General features: G+C 39.1%; 1 protein-coding gene across 2 annotated transcripts in view; it reads right to left on the bottom strand.

Moving 5' to 3' along the window:
- The window catches only part of cdkal1 (CDK5 regulatory subunit associated protein 1-like 1), a 390498-nt gene that overhangs the window by 65292 nt on the left and 305596 nt on the right, over positions 1–19610 (bottom strand). For both annotated transcript variants that reach the window (XM_084088459.1, XM_084088460.1), the window contains one exon: positions 7292–7472. In XM_084088459.1, the coding sequence (XP_083944585.1) occupies positions 7292–7472 (181 nt within the window). The remainder of the gene's footprint in view (positions 1–7291; positions 7473–19610) is intronic.

Genomic DNA, 19610 nt, shown 5'->3' with positions numbered 1-19610 from the left:
TGGTTTAAATTCAATTCTACAATGACATGAGCAATAAAAAAAAAAAAAAAAAAAAAAAGAAAAAAAAAGGATGTCACCATTCAAGACTACAGTAGACTGAACACTGAATATATTTTAAATGTTGATCATTACTTCAATTTGGGTTGGTAGATTTTGCGGTCAATATAGCTCCAGCTATAAATTGGTATAGAATGTCACATTTATTAAGCATTTTACGTCAACTACATTGTCAGGGTTCTGCCCTGGCAGCCTTGTCTGTGTTGTCTTGGTTTCATGTTTCTATGTTTGTCTTGTGTTTGAGCACGTGGCTCTGTCTTGGTCTGTGTTTGCCATGTGCTCTGCATGTCCCGCCTCCTTGTTTCCTGTTACCACACCCCATTGTTTAGTCCACGTCTTGTCCTCCTTTCACTAATTGTGCTCACCTGATCCTCATGTGCTCTGGTCCCTTTATATTGTGCCTCTTTCCCTCATGTCTTCGCTGGTTTGTTTTGTGTATGTACTTTGTGGTGTTTTCTGGTTTGTGCTCTTGAAATTATCCTAATATCAGATTATCCTTGCTACTATTTTGTTTTGCTTAGCTTTAGCTCTAGTGCTTTATAATCTAGTTTGAGTTCTCTTTTGTTTTAGAATTTTATTTTTAGTTATTTTCTTCAGTTCTTATTTTCCCTGTCAAGTGGAAGTCTTGCTTCTCTTTAGCAACTCCACTTTTTTTTTTTTATCTTAGATCTTAGTTTTTTACTTTTTCATTAGTTTACATTTTTATTTTTCTCTACCGTTTGTTTCTCTAGTCATTGATCTTATCAGTTTAGTTTTGATTATCTTTATTGTTGCTTTTATCTTGTCTGTCTTGTCTTGACTTGTATGTTCTTCTGTGTGTTCCCTGCCCTGTATCCTGTGTTCCCTGGCCACTGACTCTTAACTGCCTGGCAGCCTGACTGGTGCAGCTATATAACCCCTGTTTCAAGCCTCTGGTTCTGTGAACCTCTACCTGGCGGCAAGACTGGTGCGACATCTGAGATCTACATTGAGCTACGAGTTCCTTGTCTTCCTGTCTGGTCTTCGCTTTGGAGCTGTCTCTATTGCACTCAAGTCATCACCATCTTACTGATGTCTCAGTGGTCACTCATCCTGCCTGTCGTCGTGTCGTCTGCCCTGCCCTACTGTTTGAACTGTGGTTCACGCTTCACTCTCCCTGTTATCTCAAGTCTTCAGTCTTGTTAATAAAAACCATTGTCTGCTCATTTGCGTCTGGGTCCTATCTCTTGACACTTGAACTGTGACAATACAGTACATATTTATCCACTTGTTTTTCTTTTTACATACTAGATTTTGACATGATTGATGTAATACCAGATATCACAACATTATAAGTCGAACTGTCAATCAATTACGTTAAATATCAATTTAAACATTGTCAATTTGTTATGTCTGTTGAAGCACGTGCTGCTGAGAAAATGAGTGTCCTGTTGAAAATGATTCAAATAACCACTGGTTTGATCTGCATCTGTCTAATCTGACTGACACCAATCAGCAAAAATAACAAAACGGTCACAAACGTATTGTTCCAAGTCAAGAACATTTCACATCTTCAGCTCACTGTCAGACGCACATTATTGAAATTCACACCTGCCTAATGATGCCTGTCACCCCGTGACAACATCCATATATCTCTAAGTGTACTTAATTAAAAGGAGCTAAAGCAAAACATTTCTTTAATTTACTTTATTTTTTTCTTTAATTGTCATCTGCACTTTATTTATTACGTCAAATTAAATTACATTTGTAAAATGTTAAGTTAACAATCCATTTGTGTTGGGAATTAATCATTTTAGTTGCATTGACTGAAACTAAGCAGTTAATTCCTAGTTCCTAGCATGCTTTGTATAGGGCTGGATCAGGGGAGTGTTCCAGTTGCAATGTTGCTATTTATTGTGTTTTTTAGTAAAGGGAAAGATGTTTAACGTTCAGTTATGTCTGACATTTAACAGAGTTTCTGTTATGTTGATTTGCAGAGTGAAATATGTTCAGGAAACAGTCACAGAATATGACCATTTTTTAGGTTAGAACAAACAAGTTATTTTGAGTGAACTCAATCAATTGTGGAGTGATCTTTGGTCCTGCAGCACACCTTCTGGAGGGTCTGATTTGCACGACTGGACCGAGAGAGAGAGAGAGAGAGAGAGAGAGAGAGAGGATGAGAGAGGAGGCAAGAGGTTAGCGAAATCTCAGATAACCAAGATGGAGGCCTTCAGAGAATACACTCACACTCCTCAAATCACACATCTTCATTCGGTAGAAAAATAGTAACTGAAATTTGATCAAAAAAGATGAACCCCAGAGTGACCTCGAGAGACTCAATATTTCAGCCTATTTGGGCCGCAGTCCTGAGATTACACCAGCCTCAAAGCAGCAAGCTGAGGTGAAAAATCATCTCGATAAGCCAAAGAACCAATTTTTTCCCTTTATTTGAAGTCATAGCTCAGCCTCACAGATGAAGGACAATGGCAAGATGGACAAAGGTCACTGTAGGGTTTTCGAAGGGTTTACATTTGACTCAAGCAGGTCTAAATGAGACAATCTTATCTTGTGGTGGAGTACTGCAGGAAATTGATACATTTCCACACAGATCTACACCTCAGGTTCCTCCTCTTCTGTGTCCCTGTGTATAAAGAGTATGAAGACAAGCCGCTCCACCACTGCAAACAGATCACTTTGCACAGAGTGTAAAAACGTCTCAGGCAAATGGAGATAATATAGAAGCAAGTTGGTATTCATAAATCCAAAACGAATGCGCATCTGACACCTCAACAACTATGAAAGCTGGCACCTCATAAACTGTCCAGTTGCTTGATTCACTGCTTACATAGACAAAAAAACAAAAAAACATCACAGCAGTGGACATAACGGATACATCCACCATCCCAGGACGAGTCTTTGGTATACTGCTCTTGACTCCTACAGTATTATTGTATATTTTCTGTGTGCAGTGAAAACCCAGATGACCTACCGCTATGGCCAAAATGACATTTACATTTGCATTTATGCATTTGGCAAAGACTCTTATCCAAAGCGACTTACAATGCATTTCAAGGTACACATTTACATTCTTATCAGTTCTTGTTTTCCCTAGGAATCGAACCCATGACCTTGGCGTTGCAAGCACCAACGCACTACTGTTTGAGCTACAGGAAAGCTACAAAGCTACAAAAATGAACAGCATACAACAGAGCACATAGAGAGGAACACTCTATCCACAATACAATGCACTTAAATGTAACTTCTATTTCTTGTGTGTGATGACAATGAAATTATACTAACTGACTTTTAACTTTTTAACATTACTTTAAAATTTAAAGTAACCATTTATATTTCAATGATGATAATCGCTACTGCTGCGGAATAAATGCAAAGTCACGTCACTACAGTGACTTACATTGCATTCATGCTACATTTCTCATTTTTGTTTATACATGTGTGTTGAACATATTACTTGTTGAGCATGGTGTTGCTAGCATCATGCTCTACAGGTCGATCTACAGGATAACGTTATGTGATAATGTAGCAAACTGCTGTTTGAAATGTTCATCACTACTTACTGTTCTACACTACCGTTCAAAAGTTTAGGGAATATGTTTTTAATTAAAGAAGTCACTTCTACTCACCAAGGCTGCATTTATTAGACAAAAACACAGTAAAAACTAGTTGTGAATAATTGTGAACAAATATTACAATTTAAAATAACCTTTCGATGTGAATATATATTTAAAATGTAAAATTTGAAAATCTTTGAAAGGGCAAAAGAACAGCATTTATTTGAAATATAATATAATTTTGAAACATTATAAATATATTTACTGTCACTTCTGATCAATTTAATGCATCCTTGTTGAATACAATTATTTTTCAAAAACTTTTAATAGGCAGTGTAGTAGTTGTAAACACTATAAGCAGTACTCAGTGTGTGTAGTGAGCAGTACATTAATATTCCATTGTGAATATAGCATTAATTACAAGGTGAGAAACAGGCCCTGAACAATACACTTGACAAGCATTGACACATGCGGTGAACAAAGAGGCCCAGATTCTCTCCTCTACAGAAAGTGCAGTGATGACACTGTCTGTGCACCATCACAACTTCCATTCACAGTCAGTCTCATAGATCGCACAAGACCTCAGGATCTGCTGCTTCACCCACACCAGTCCATCTGAGACAAGCCAGAAACGGCTTAAAATAGAGTCTGAGATGACGCACGGGAAAGATAACAAGCAAGCTGTAGCTCTGGAGGAGATGTTTCTTCACGGTGACTGAAAAATGGCTAAACGATTTGGAAATGAGAAGTCTGTTTTGTCTAAGCGACACCAGTTTAGTTGTTGTTTTGCTCCAGTTTTCCCCATGAAGCTGACATTGCCCAGGCCTTGCCCATCTGTCTTTGTTTTAAGATGAATTTGTTTTCACATGTGCTGGGTATTCCTTACTGTTCCCTGCGCAGGAATGCTCAGAAAAACTGGCAGAAGCTTTGAATCCAAATCCCTCTAACTTTGACTCTAGGATGCTGCCTTAATTTCCCCTGGTTACAGACAAGCCGCCAAGGCAGACGAGCTGTCAAGGTAAACACCTGTCCAGCTAGTAAGAGCAACATTCCAAGAGATCATTCCAATTTATCTCCACTAACCCTTCCCTCATGTGGGAGTAATTATGCTGTTCTGGAGGCTCCCAGTTTTTCCAGCTCTGCCTGCATGCCAGATCTCCTCGGCCTGAGCGACCATTCGACGTTGATAACACAAAGCAATCCATTACTCTGACCAAGCCATTCATCACGCTGTGGCGGCTGGACCTCAACTATGAGATAAACGTGCTAAGAAACCAAAGTGCCCAACCATCCCGTGGCCCCTGGCAAACTCGACCCAGATCGTTCGGTCCCAGGCAGACATCTGGAAGTATTATTAATGCGCCATCCTGCCAGAGCTGACTATCTCTGATGGGTCTGGTAGAGGGACGCCCCTGTGCGGATGTAGCAGGTGCACCAGGTGGGTCCGGGAGATCCCACAAGACCCTCCATCAAACCTCCATGCTCCCATGGCTACAGCAGCATTGACCCTGCTGTCATGATGAAATCTTTCCCTACATACTAGAGCAAAGAAGAACAGGATAATAACTCCGCTAGTGGCACACACGTTCCAATCTTATCACACATGCTATCAGAACAACTGTTCTGACCCACAACATGAGTAATGAGTCATATGCATAGGTAGGAACCCCATCTAAAATCTAACACAATCTTTAATATCAGGAAGATCAGTCTGACACAGAAGACGTCTGATTGGGCCACTGCTTGCATATATGATCTTCATTACCTCTGATAAATAGACAGTGAAAAAACAAAGGAATTGAACGGATTCTCAGAAATGGGCAATCCCATCTTCATTAGGGTTAATCACCATTCAGTTCCTCGGATCGCTGATGTTTTACATTACTGAAGGTTCCTGTAACGTGGGATGGATCAATCCGTGCTGGAGAGGCAGTGTGCGATCACCTCAGAGATGGAGAGGCAACAAAAGGAATGACATATGAAGAAGCTTTTATAAAAGAAACATGCAGGACGTTAGATGAAAGATGATCTCGGTGGTGAGAGCAGAAACACTGACTGTGATAGTTACACATCAGCAAGTCAAACAAAAGGAGAGTGAAAACACTCTAACTTCAGGAACGAGTCCAGGAGACAATTTTTACGGGAGCGCACATTAACACTGAGAATGTGCTGATAATAACGAGAGCCACACCAATAACTGAGACACAAAAAACAATAGAAGAGTTCTTTAAATCGGACAGGTTTTGCTGCACTAAATCGATGAAGGCAGCTAAACTGTTCAAATGTGGATAGAAAAACCTACAGGAATCTCCGTGTGTGAAGCCACTCTTCCTCTAATAGTTTGAGCTTCATTAGTCAGTTTAATTGTTTCAGTGGGGTCTAATCGCTGAGAAACTCCATAAGGCCATCACATCTGGGAGACGTCTTCCAACAGCTGCATTACATAATGAAGAGTAATCGACAGGAAGATTCGCATTTACCTGTTGTCTGGAAGCATTTGTTAACAGGTAGGGTGATTGAGTATGGGTCCTGGTACTATAACCAGTGCTGCATATTGTATGAAGTCCATACACAGGCCATACTTCATCCTCAGCAATCTATTATGGGCAATCGGATTTGATATTATTACATTTTCAGCATAAACTCTGTCATTACAACATTTCAACAGTGTAATGCTGGAAGCCTAAAAGGCCATTGGAAATTCACATGCTCTTAAATATGCTGCATTTCACTCTTAAGGGCCGTTCACACCAAGAACGATAACTGTAAAGATAACTATAACTATATTTGCGTCCACACCAACAAACAATAATGGTCTGTTTATTCTAAGCTTGTGCGCTGCAGTTTCAAACTGTGTACAGTGTCATTGAACATGTTTTTGCTCGCCATAAATTCATTTCAACGTCACAGCCAAACTGTTCGAGATATCAAAAATCCACTTGCAATTTAGCATCCTCAATGTCTTGGCTTCATGCTTCAAGCGTTTTTCAAACAACCCTAAATAGCCGATTTCCTGTTGGGCAGAGCTAATGATATACAGTGCGGTGGTTCGGATTGATGAGATTTATATGTGTACAGAGTTCCATACAAATTTGTTCTTGTATGTGTCCAAGATGATAACAAGAAAAAAATATGGCCTCCACCCCCTTGGGGCTTGGGCCCTAATAATAATCCTTAGGAAAACAATAATTAAATAAGTGAACAAGTGAGTTTGAGTGAGCGAGTGAAGTGGGAAAGAGAGATACAACAGAGCATCAGTATGAGATGTACATGAAGACACTATATATACACTATACAGTATTCTCGTAAGAGCTTCACATTGAATGAACCTCTTTGAATCTTCTGAAGAAGAAATTAAATATGAGTAAGGTAAAAAGAGTTGTGTTCAGCTAAAGGTGTTTTGTATGTCGAATTTGATTTATAATAATGTAGGATTAGGAACACTCATGAAAAATACTCGTGACAAATTCCTTTCATTTATTGATTTATTAAATTTACTGATCATGTTTTATTTATAAGTACAACTTTTAAATGGACGACTCCTTTATGATCATGAGTTTAGTATGAGACAAGTATAATCATGAGTTTTTATTTATTTTATCTGTGCAGATCTGTTCTCTATTTTTAGATCTGTTCTCTTACATTTACTTTCATAATAAACTAAACTGAGCATGAGTAGGTAACACTTGTTATCATCTCACCACGTGTGCTGGAATCTGTTCCATCTTGGCCGCTGGAGTTCCAGGTCGTGGGTAGAACTGGTTGATAAAGAGGCTGGGAAAGCAGTACTGCCTCACGAGTTCCATTGTCTGCTCAAAGTCCTCATCCGTCTCACCTGGGAAGCCGCAGATGATGTCAGTGGCAATAGTGATGCCTGGAACCCTACAGGAGTCGGACACAAGACATTTAATTATTTATTCATTTACCATTTAACGCATCAAGGGCTATATTCATAGCAAACTCAGAAGTAATATAATTTTAATATAATCATAATAACAATAACATTTTAATTAATTGTATACAATAACAATGTTATCTCTACAAAATAAATGCAAATAACAACAATACCAATAATAACAATAAATGGTTACACTTTATTTTAAGGTGACAAAGTTACATTGTACTTACTCAAATAAGTACCAGGTAATATTAAATAAAGGTTACACTTTATTTTAAGGTGTCATTGTTACAGTGTGATTATACATTTAAGTACTGAGTAATATTAAGCAACTACATGTACTTACTATATTGTTAGAGTAGGATTAGGATTTGATTGAGGGTTAGTTGCATGCAATTATACATAATTTACTGTTATTACTATGGTAAGTACATGTAACATATGTAACAAGGACTAACCACATGTACTTACTATAGAGTTACAGTTTGGTTTTGGTTTATTATATCAACTATATAAATAATTTAAAATCTTTATATTTGATAAAAATTCTAATAATTTCCTAATCATTTTTTTTTTGTACAAAAATCACATAAAGGCAATTCTTCCCCTTTTAATAAATATTCATGGGTACAGACACAGAACAAATCACTGTCTAATAGCGTAACAGTGTAATGAATGATGAAATAAACATGAGAAGTGTTAAATAAAAACCCTTTACCACACAAGTAGCATCATCGGAACAATCTTTACAGCATCAACTTGGAGCACTCGAACCGATGTGCAAATTGTCCGTGCAACAAAATGCAGTCAATGTAGCGAGTGAATGTGATTGTGTGTGTTCTCACACAGGTCTCAATAACCTTATTAGCAGCTTTAATAACCATCGACTACTGACTTCCACTCTGATTAAATTAGGACCTCTGCAAAGAAATTGGTTCATTGATTTCTTTGTGCATGCATTCTCTTATCATTGATCTTTTAACCAACAGTAAACAAAACAACTTGGAAACTGCCTTCCGAGCGAGTTGCTTGGTTGACAGGAAGTCCTATGTAGTCTGTACTGGACTTTTTGTTGCATGCGTCAACTTTTGGAAAACATGGATGGCATTCATCAGCCATAAATGCATGAACCCTGAACAGGAAGGATTCAGATCATTTTAAGTTTCTAAGTCTGTGGAAAGTGCTCAAACTATCTAAGTGAGAATCTAGAAAAAAAGGCTGGAGGTAAAAATTTATGCACAAAATTTCTATTCTTACATGACATCTGAAACACTCGAGGCACTGGTGATTGATGGCCTAAACATGTCGAGGAAATGACAAATGGCTGTGCCATCAATGAAACATAATCACTCTATTTCCTGATATCTGGTGCTGTAGATCTTCTTTCCCCATAATATTATTCCATTAACCAGCCACGGTGCTCCCATAACTCTCACTTCCACACATATATTTATCTCCTCTCTTTGGTCAAGTCAACCATAATGTCAAGTCAAGTCACCTTTATTTATATAGCGCTTTTAACAATATGGATTGTTTCAAAGCAGCTTTACAGTGATAATATGAAATTACCGTAACAGATTGTTTAGGCTTTACAACTGCTCTAGGATAAAGTTATTGTCCAGCTAAAGTTAGTTTTGATTGATTCACTTCCGTTGCGAAGATCATTAGTTATTAACTTAGGTGCCGCTAACACAACACCGTTCTAACAGGAAAACCCTTAACACGCTCCGGCCGCCCATCCGCACAAAACAGTGCCTGTTGTCTCGAGAACGCCCTCCCTGAAATGCACATTCATATGTGAAATGCACATAATGCACATTCTTAATCGCGTTAGGGTTCTTCCTTACGTTTCTGGCAGATAACCCCGACTTATTGATATATCTCTAGCACTGGCAATATTCACAAGGACTTGTAGGCAGTAATGCGTCTCGCCCCTTTCCAAAGGAAGAGTCACTGATGGGCATGGTGGAGAGGGTTCAGGTGTTAGCAGGGCCCGCTAATATGTATTCTGTTGCTTTTCATGCCATTTCTCTTTTGCCTCAGCAACTCCATTCCAAGTAATTTGCAAGGCTTTAGCACCAAAGGAAATTCACAAAGGCTACGTACACACTGTAACATTTCAGGAGTGACAACCGCATTTAAATGCAGGAGTGATTCCCCTAAATTATCGTTCCATGTGTGTACGGATTGTGACTAACTCCCGAAATGGTGATTATTGACACCGTGGTAACCATAGCAACATTGTGGCATCTTTGGCATCAGCTATTCTAACTAAAGTGATATTACAGTTACAAAAGATTTGCTGTGTTCAGAAATTTTAACGAAAGCAGTCGCCGGAGGCATCGTGTTTTGTTTACAGTATGTTTTACAGAGCGCGCTCACATTGTTGCATTATAAGAGTTTTTGGGCTTGTTGTTTAAGCTTGGCTCATACAGCAATCATGTTTATGGAGTTAATAAATTGAGCAGAGGCGGGCAGCAAAATTTCTTATTTTCAGCATTAAAGCATTTCCATTTGTTTCATTTTTTTATGGGCTTGTTCTTGTTCACTGATTTGCTTGCAAGATCTAGCAACACAAATAAATCAAGGCTCGCACAACTTTCTCTGATTTCTTGAATCGCACATACAAAATATTTATTTTAATGTGCATCAGATGTATTTTTCGTCTGTCATTTCTCACATCTCTCGTTGTAGCCTAGATCATTAACAAATTCCACACACACTGCGTAGAATTTTTGTAAATGCGGTTGTCAATACCTGCAATTTTCAGGAGTTAATTTGGTTGTAGAATGCAGTTGTCACTTCCGTAAATTACTGAACTGTGTGTGTACAGAGCAGGATTAAGCATTAAAAGGTGAATTGACAACCGCATTTAGCTGCAGTGTGTACGTGGCCAAAGAAGCCATCAGGAGGTGTACATCAGCAACAACAAACAGAAAACAAACTACTTCACATCATGATGGAAGATGAAGGATCAGTATTGAAAAAATATAGAAAATCATTCCTTAACAAAGAGGATATTTGCCTGAGAATGATAAAAAAAATTAAAAAAAATAAAAAACTCAGAACAAAGACCATCAAAATCAATAAGTTACCATTCTTACACTGAACATTGTTATGCACTTGATGATGCCTTAATCTGTTAAAATGTGTAATGTCCTGAGACTAGTTAAGGTTAGGCCTGGTTTTATCCTGTCTCATCAGCTCCTGTCTTCCATGGCACACTAAAATGAAGAGTATTTTTTGTAGAAATCTCCAAAAAGGACACAAAAGCCTCATGAAGGTATTATAACTGTTGACACACATGTCGTTCCAAGCCATCATAAAATAGAGTGCATAGAGATAGAGATGGCACTAACAAGTTCATTTCAAACTGGACAGAAAGACATGGGACCACTCAGGCATTTGGTCAATTTGGTTCTGATCAAATGGGCCTTGTTTCACTACTGGAACAAGTGCACAGTGTCCTTCCTTATAAAATAAACCTGTTAGTTCAGGACATAATTGACCTGAACATCTCAGGATGACACAAAGACAAATTAGAAGTGCATTAGAGGAATCAGACACATCAGGACTCCTCATCTTTCAAATTCAAGAAGCCTTGATAGCTCATCAGTGAGCGTTGAGAAAAACATGCACTGGAGAGCCAGTGGAATGGACTGCATGCTTTCCTCTAAATCCATTATGTTTCCCAGCTCTTCAGCCTTTCCATCCTTCTGTGGAGAAAAACAAACTAAAGAAAAGAAGAAAGCAAATGACAGAATTGGATTCTCTCTAAAGCAAGCAGCCCCTTTCTGCATCTACCGTCCGACAATAGTTGCCCTGTGCGTGCTGGCAGATGGAGGCCCTTTGATGCTTTGTTGGCTTGTCGAACATGATTGCGGTCCATTCCATTTTTGGGCTTATTAGAAAGCATCACTCCCTCGAACGGTACAGTCCAGGGAACGCCCCAGATCTGAACTACAAAACACTGACATGAAAGGCAGAGGTATCGACATGGAGGAGATCCAGAAGAGCAAATGTTGCAAAGCAGTTAATGAGATGCATTGAAGGAAAATAAACAGCAGCCGCCACAGGAACAGCTTTCACAATGACAGTCCTAGAAGCTTGAATAGTACATGTTGGTAAACAAACATGGCCTTGTTTGTTAATCAGCCACTCAATCAGAAAGGCACACACCAACCAAGCAGACCCTGATTGTTAGGTCATTTGATGTGAACTGTGGTGCCAAAAGAGAATGTGGACATTTAATTGGAAACAAAACAGCGAGACAAGTGGCACATTGTTTGATAGTATGTGATCATTAACAAGCCTCTAAATGTCGAAAGGCCACATAAAACTAAGTACACAAATAATGGCCCATTTCTCAGGAAGCAGAAATGCCACAGAGCAAAGCAAGTTCCAGCTGAATAAACTGAAAAGAAACAGGAGACCTGAAACTCAATCAAGCTCTGCTTCAGAATGGACAGTAATAGGACCTTCATGAAGCTTGGAGAGGTCCCACTGTGTGTTTTGGTGTCAGGGTTTGGTGGATGGGTAAAACTGCTTCTTCTGCATCTGTCAGCCTATCAATCTCTCATGCCAGAACCTTTTGGCCCCTGTTCATGCGGTGGATCAAATTACGGTTTGGCACGAAACTGGAAGAAGCCACGTGTTGAGCTCATCCTCATGGCTGGAGTGCTCATTCCCCTGGGTCACTGGCAGGTCTTGCAAGAATACATCAAGGAAGCTTCCTCAAGAACACTGCATGAAGATCCTTATAAATACACCAATATCTATCCACGGAACAGTATATACTTAACAGTATGTACTGTCGTTGTGTTTATGTATTGAGGGTGCTGTGGTTGAGAGGAATGCCGAGCAGGGTAGTTGGACCACTGTGCACTTGAGGACTGTAGATGGTACTATTTCATACTGTAATGAACTCCATGTTAGATTGAGCCAGGACATGGGAACTGGACTTGATATACCTGTCGGATTCATTAAATTCATACATTCCACTGAACAGAAAATCCTTAAGAGGTCCTTCAAGAAACTTCCCTTCAGGTAATGTGTGATGAGACCAGGCTCATCTAAGAGCATACAACAGAATTCAACATTCAGACACACACACTCCATGCTCTAGATCACACTGATTTTCATCTCCTGTGTTTACACTTTATTCCTACCTGCACTTAAAGTCACTGCAGAACGTTTCCCAGTGGGGCTTAAATCCTTTTAATTAAAACCTTCTGGATATTGTCAAACTTTGAATTAGATTGGCAAGTGTGGGGCTAGAAGGGTTTATGAGAGGAATTCACTCTCTGTAGTGAATTATTATAATTTCTTTGTTTGCAGAGAAAAACATTTACTCATTCATCCAGCATAGGAGGACCCCGCTACCCATCTGTGGGCCGCCAGCATCCCAGCTAGAGCGGAGCGGGCCAAGCTGTGAAGTGGAAACGTGGAGCCCACCGGCAGTGCTGTGAGTGGAGGAGGTAACATGTAGCAGTAAGCAGACGTCATGTCAAACGCTGAGCCTTTTGAAAAGCCTCTTCAGAGATGGAAATAACAATGGAAAAGTGGCATTCACAGAAATTATACCATTATGGGCTCCTGGAAATGGAATGAATATGTAAGAGTGAGATGTAGTGAGAGCACAGATATAGATCCTTTAGTTAGTGCATCTACGTTATTCCTGAACAATGTTCTTCCACATCAACACTAATCAGTTAAACATGAAGGAAATCGAACAGAGTTTAACTACAACATGCCAGTCAACAGCTCAAAAGAACACCAGCACCAGTTTATGTCGCATTAAACTACAGTGAAAATGCTTTATGAGTTTTTTTGTTTTTTTTTAACTCCTACTTCAGTGGTTTTCAACCTGTGGGCCGTGGCCGGCTAGATGGACTCAGTGATCCTCCAGGGGACCGATTGATAACTTAAAATTAATTTAAATATATTCATATAATTCATTCATTTTATTTCTAATACGTTAAATAAATAAATAAATTAAAGCAGCACCTCTCTCGTACGCATTCTGTTGTTGTTTCGGAGCAGCCCAAGCAGTTTCTCATCGTGCTGTGTGAAATACAGACTTGAATTGCAGCTCAAAACACCCAACCGCTTCATGAACATAGGATACACAAACTACATTTCTCAGTTGGATAAATTGTAATGAAGGTAAAGATGATTACAGTGACATACAGGTGTCGTACATTAGGCATGTGCGAGTTGTTTATTATTGATGCGCAAACAAACCATGTACGTGTGCGCTCTGGACCCACTGATCACTATAACATCGTATTTCTGCATGAACAGTTCAATATATTCAAGTTGTTGTCAAAATTAATATTCAACTGTGAGCGTCTTATAACAGATGCTCGCTGAGGAAGCGTGTTTTGTAGAAGTTTGTGAGGATCAGTGGTGTTTATGTACACATGGGCATCAGACGCTCCAAACAGACATGATTGCTTGTTCTGACAGAGGAACTGTTCACTGATGACATCGACCCGCCTTCAGATCGCTGACTTTCCACACATTCAGAATGTTATTACTTGCAGTATTGATTTGGAGAGAAGGGGGACCTTGGAGTAAAAAAGGTTGCGAACCACTGTCCTGCACTATTACAAGCTGAAAAATTGTATGGGGTAAGTTAATCTGATAATAACATGCATATTCCTTCATACAGTAAGGTCTTAGAAAGAGCGGATTTCTTCTGGCTTTCTGTTCCATGTTCAATCTGCAGTACACAGTTTTTTATCTGACAAATAAACAACAGAATTATACTAAATATTCATATCATTCACACACTTTATAAGATACACAGATGGAAACTGTCAGCAGTGGTGTAATGTAACAAAGTAACAATACTTCGTACTTTAGTATTTCTTTGGTAGAATCTGATATTTGTCTCAACTTTTGCATGTACTCCACTACATTTCCTAAATAAAATGTATACTTTTACTCCGATACATTTCCCCAAAGCATATTCATTACTTACTACAAAATAAAGTCGGAAGAACACAGACTTAGCAAGCATGTGCAAACAAGTGCTTGCAGAACCGCGGCTGATTAAATTTTCCGGGTTGCGTCCATTGTTGGAGTGGCTGAGAAGCATGCGCTGTCATTATACAGTACGAGAGCGGTCTCTAGAGGCGAAATAAAAACTATCACTGATGCCTCATGGTGTTTGTTTTGACACGTGACATGAGGCTGGCCGCTGCACAGAGTTGGACACTTCAGAAACGGATTTAAAACAGACAACAAAATGGTATGTTATACAGTGTACAATACAGTACATGTTTTCCTATCAATATTAAGTGATTATTTTGTTGACTAGATGCTGCATTGGTGGAGAACAGCAGATTGTTTCCATCGAGGCTGAGAGGACGCTAACATTAGTTGCTTACCTCAAGCGGTTAAAACAATGTGACAAAAACACACGCAAGTCTGACCCAAATGTTTAATGTCATGATTGTTACCATCTATTTGCATTAGTTTATATCCATTTGTTCCCTTTTATGCATTCGTTATCCAGCGAAGTTGCATATTTAAAGCTAGAGAAATAGCACATAGACAAAGCAAACTGTATCCTCATGCAGCCGACAGAAACATCACAAATCAGAAATGCATTCAAATTCAGTTCTTTTTTATCGTCACTGTAACACATATTTTGATTAGATAATCATCAAGAGCAAATAACGTGTGAAATAATACATATAATAGACGTGTCTAATTTCAATGCTATGGCCTTTGTGTAGATATTTAAAGACGACCATCTTTAAGCATGACTGTCTGGATTTTTATGAAATGGTAACACTTTACAATAAGAGTCAATTTGTATAATTAAGGTTAATAAAAGTATTGTTCATTGTTAATTTCAACATGTAATAATACATTTTAAAGTTGTCTCTTACATTAGTTAATGCACTATGAATTAACACAATTTCAGACTCAGACAGCCCATAACACATTTTCTTTTCAGCTTTTGTGAGCTTCTGACAAGCCAGAAACCTAACTAAATGCAACACATTTCATCCAATGTCCCCTTTAAGTACAATAAATATCACATACTTAAAAACTTTTACTCAAGTAATATTCTAAACAGTGACTTTAACTTCTACCAAAGTAATTTTCTAGTAAGATATCTATACTTTTACTCAAGTGTGGCTTTCAGGTACTTTATCCACCACTGACTGTCAGCAGTGCAGAAGTAACTCCAGGATCTCCTGCCACCTGAAGGGTTAGATATGGTATATCACCTGGATAAAACAGGCCAGAGTTTACTTCTAAGTATGGGTGTTTAAGCATTTGAACATCTCCATGATGAAGGCCATTAGTTAAAATCAGAATTCAGCTCACTGCACATCCATGATCATGAACGTTAGATGAAACACTGAACATACAGTACAGTATTCATTCTCAGAGACTGAACGAGAGCTTCTGTTGCAGCTGATTTGAGTAGGTGTGATGTTTTGATACACACACACACACACAAGTAAACTTAATAGCAGTTGAAGTACAATCAGTTTCGCAGTGATGTGGAGTAACTAATTAAAAGCAGTGACACTACTAACATAACTACATTTTTCAGTGTTGACAGCAGAGCTGTTTGATTACATTTGATTACATTTCATATCTAATATGTGAAACTTAAAGAACCTTGAATCACTTTTTTTATATTGTGTATGCAGATTTACCACCAAAAAAACAACACACTCTCCCACATCATATATATTCAGTTGAGTAGGGCTGCAACAACGAATCGATAAAATCGATAATAATTGATAATGAAAATAATTGTTTTTTTCAACAAAATTGGTTACTAATTAGTCACATTTAAGAGTTTTGCATGAAGCCAGTCATGGCGCTTAACATTAGTGAATAACATTTGTATGGACAAAATGCATATGGAAAATAGTTGAGGACACAGATGCTGCGCCCCAATTCACATACTATCAGTCCTAAACAGTATTGAAAATTAGAATTAGTGTGTCACAAATCAAAAATATCAGGATGGTCTACTTTTTACAGTTAGAATATGAAGTGCATATCTGTGCACACTCTAACGGCTAATATTGCCTACAAACCATTGCGCTTTGGACGAGGATTCGATTATAACTACAAACACAAATAAAAAGTGTTTTTAAAAAACTACAAACATGGTGGATGTGCGAGTTGAAGGTTAAGTAGAGAGGTTTAGATGAAGGGGTTTGAGTGATTAATAATCAGAAACTATCCCGAGGAAAATATTTATTCAATGTTATCCACATTATATCCACAACAGCATTGTGAACTTTTGTAAAAATACGTTTGGTCATTAACTTTTAAATGCATCATAATGCAAATTGCAAACAGAGGAGAGTTCTCCGCTAGAAAGACCCATGGCTGGCAGATCAACGTACTACTACATTTATTTCTGAAACGGTAGGAAATTAAATTAAATTGAATGTGAAGGATTTTAACTGTGGCAAGATGATTGACAGGGCAGTTTAAATGGTGATAGGATGCAGGGTGAAAGCTTGCCTAGACTTCTGCCACAAAAACAGTACATACTTTTAGGGCATAGTATAAGTAGGTGAATTGGGACGCAGCAAAAGTGAGCAGCTGCAGGAAAGGTGCATGACCCAAGTGGTCCAAAACATGAGAATGCTTTATATTAAGTGCTTCAAACAAAAGCATAAGTCTTTACCGTGGCTTAACCTGTTGTGCTGTGACAGACGTGTGTGCTGTTTATGCTTTTGAAACGTGTTTTCCTTAGCTCATGACTTACATTTTAAGGTTACATCCTTATCTGTTAGAAAGTTCAGCAAATATTTCCATTTGGCATAAACAGACTTCACTGCACGAGCACTGGTGAGCGCATGCGTGTCAAGAAGACGGAGCAATGTAGAATAGGAGCGCAATAACTCGAGGCTGCATTAAAGTCCAATTTTTATGCGTTTCTCTCACTAACTTCCTTCTGTCTCATTTACTGGGCTGTACTTCATTGCTTATGTTGTACTAATGCCCACTACCCACTTTATCACTTGGAATCTACTATGGAGCGGATTTATTATTTACAGTTTTTCCTGTAAAATGAATTTGTTTTACGCACAATTCTATAGGCCTGCATATTGTGCCCATCCATGAGCCTAGCACAGATAAGAGCAGGGAGCACAGCATTAACCCCCCAAACAAAACCATATGCTGCCATCCCCCAATCACAAGCTGACAGAGATAAATAAAAAGGATTTTTTTTTTCTACAAGCTTGAGCAACATCATGTTGCACATACTGAGATAGTCTTGAGCAACAAGTATGTTGCCAATACCTGGATAAGCTTAAAGCAACAAGCATGTTGCCGATAAACAGAGCTTTAAGCAACAAGCATGTTGCAGATACCTGGATAAACAAGCAATGAGGATAAAAGGAAAAGTTGACTTAGCTGCATTGAAGAGACGTTCGGAAATGTAAGGAGGGTGAATATTAGACAGATGTGACGAGGGCGCTTTGATCTTCCTCGGGAGCATGTGGGGTGGGCTGATCTTGTCTGAATCTTGCTCTTAAGGCCCGGTCACATTAGTGAAAGACGGTGCACTGTCAGTAGTACTGCTTACTTCGGAGGTCAGTACCAAACCAAAGCAGTTAATACATGGCAACACGTTCAAGGTTCAACAAACTTGTATCCGATGCAAATTCCAAGTAGGGAACATGTTCTTCACGCGAAATCCCCAATCGTGTGGATTCCTATTGAGATTCGCCCGCACCATCTAATTAGATGGAGTTTTGCCATTTAATTCGCTCCTGAGCCACACAATTAAGCCACTGAACGATAACTTAAATAGGAATGCTGTGATAGGTGTTTTATTCCTATAGGTAGACATATCAGCTGAGCATCAGTTTATGAGAGCTTGACTAATGTGACTTGTGTGTCTAGCACAATGGACGGCCCAGTTTCACTGTTGGCACAGTTTCCTGTCTGCCTGAGTGAATTGCGTTTGTGCTTCGTATTGCTTTGTTTTTAAACTCTATTTTCTATATTTCCTGCCGTTTATATTGCTTAATATAATTCAATCATCACGATATATCTCATATTATCTAATATTGTCTGTCACATTAATCTGACATCTCTAGCTTTCATCTAAATCGCTATCACAATGCGCTAGCATTTCACTAGCCTGTTAACCTGCCATCCGTACTTACCGTCTTTTTTCTCTCACATGCTCGCGTGAGTCATGTCATCTCCTGTAATTGTCACTTACACTGCCTGCCACATGTATAGTATAGCCTTCTCTGTCAGTGGAGAGGGTTACACAGATGATAAATGCAGGGAGACAGTAAGGCTGATGGAGAAGATTTTAAAATTAGAGACACCCATCCAAAATTTTATTGAGGATAGTAAGAGTGCAAGGGCTTTAGATACTGCTTTGGATGCAACTAGCTTAGTGAACTCTGTACATTGTTCGGTTCCGGCTGTAGAGCCCGTGCAGCAGGGCAACTGGGTGACTGAGACGGCATAGTCGCGAGACACAACTCCGCTCTTCCATTCTGATTACAACATGAAACAGGTTCTCCCCACTCAGTGACACAGCCACTGAGAATCCTGTTGAATGTGCCCTAGTTATTGGTGATTCTATTACACGGAATATGAAAATAGAGACACCAGCCACCATAGTCACGTTTGCCGGGAGCCAGAGCGCCTGACATCAAAGCCAATTTAAAAGTGCTGGCTAATGCTAATTGTAAATTCTCTAAGATTATTTTTCACGTTGGCACTAATGATGTTCGACTTTATCAGTCGGAGATCACTTAAATTAACATTAAAGAGGTGTGTGAACTCGCAAGTATGATTTCAGACACTGTAATTTGCTCTGGCCCCCTTCCTGTTCGCCGGAGTGATGAGATAAGTGTGAAAAGCCGGATACGGGCCGTATCCAGATCAGATGGAGGACCTGCGCCTAGACACGACCACAACGCATCCCTGAAGTGTCAGCAGAGATTGTGTCAACTAGACTCTGCCCTGTAAGGCCTCATCGACAGGACAGCCATCAGCACTGATCCTCAACAAACTCGTCCCATTTTTCCCGTTATCACTGTAAATCTGCATTGAAGCAATCTGTATTGTTAAAAGCGCTATATGAATCAAGGTGACTTGAC

This window comes from Abramis brama, assembly GCF_963993115.1.
Source record: "Abramis brama genome assembly, chromosome: 17".
In the NCBI taxonomy this organism is placed as follows: Eukaryota; Metazoa; Chordata; class Actinopteri; order Cypriniformes; family Leuciscidae; genus Abramis; species Abramis brama.
Note: the sequence above shows the minus strand (reverse complement) of the source record. Positions and strands in the feature narration are given on the sequence as shown.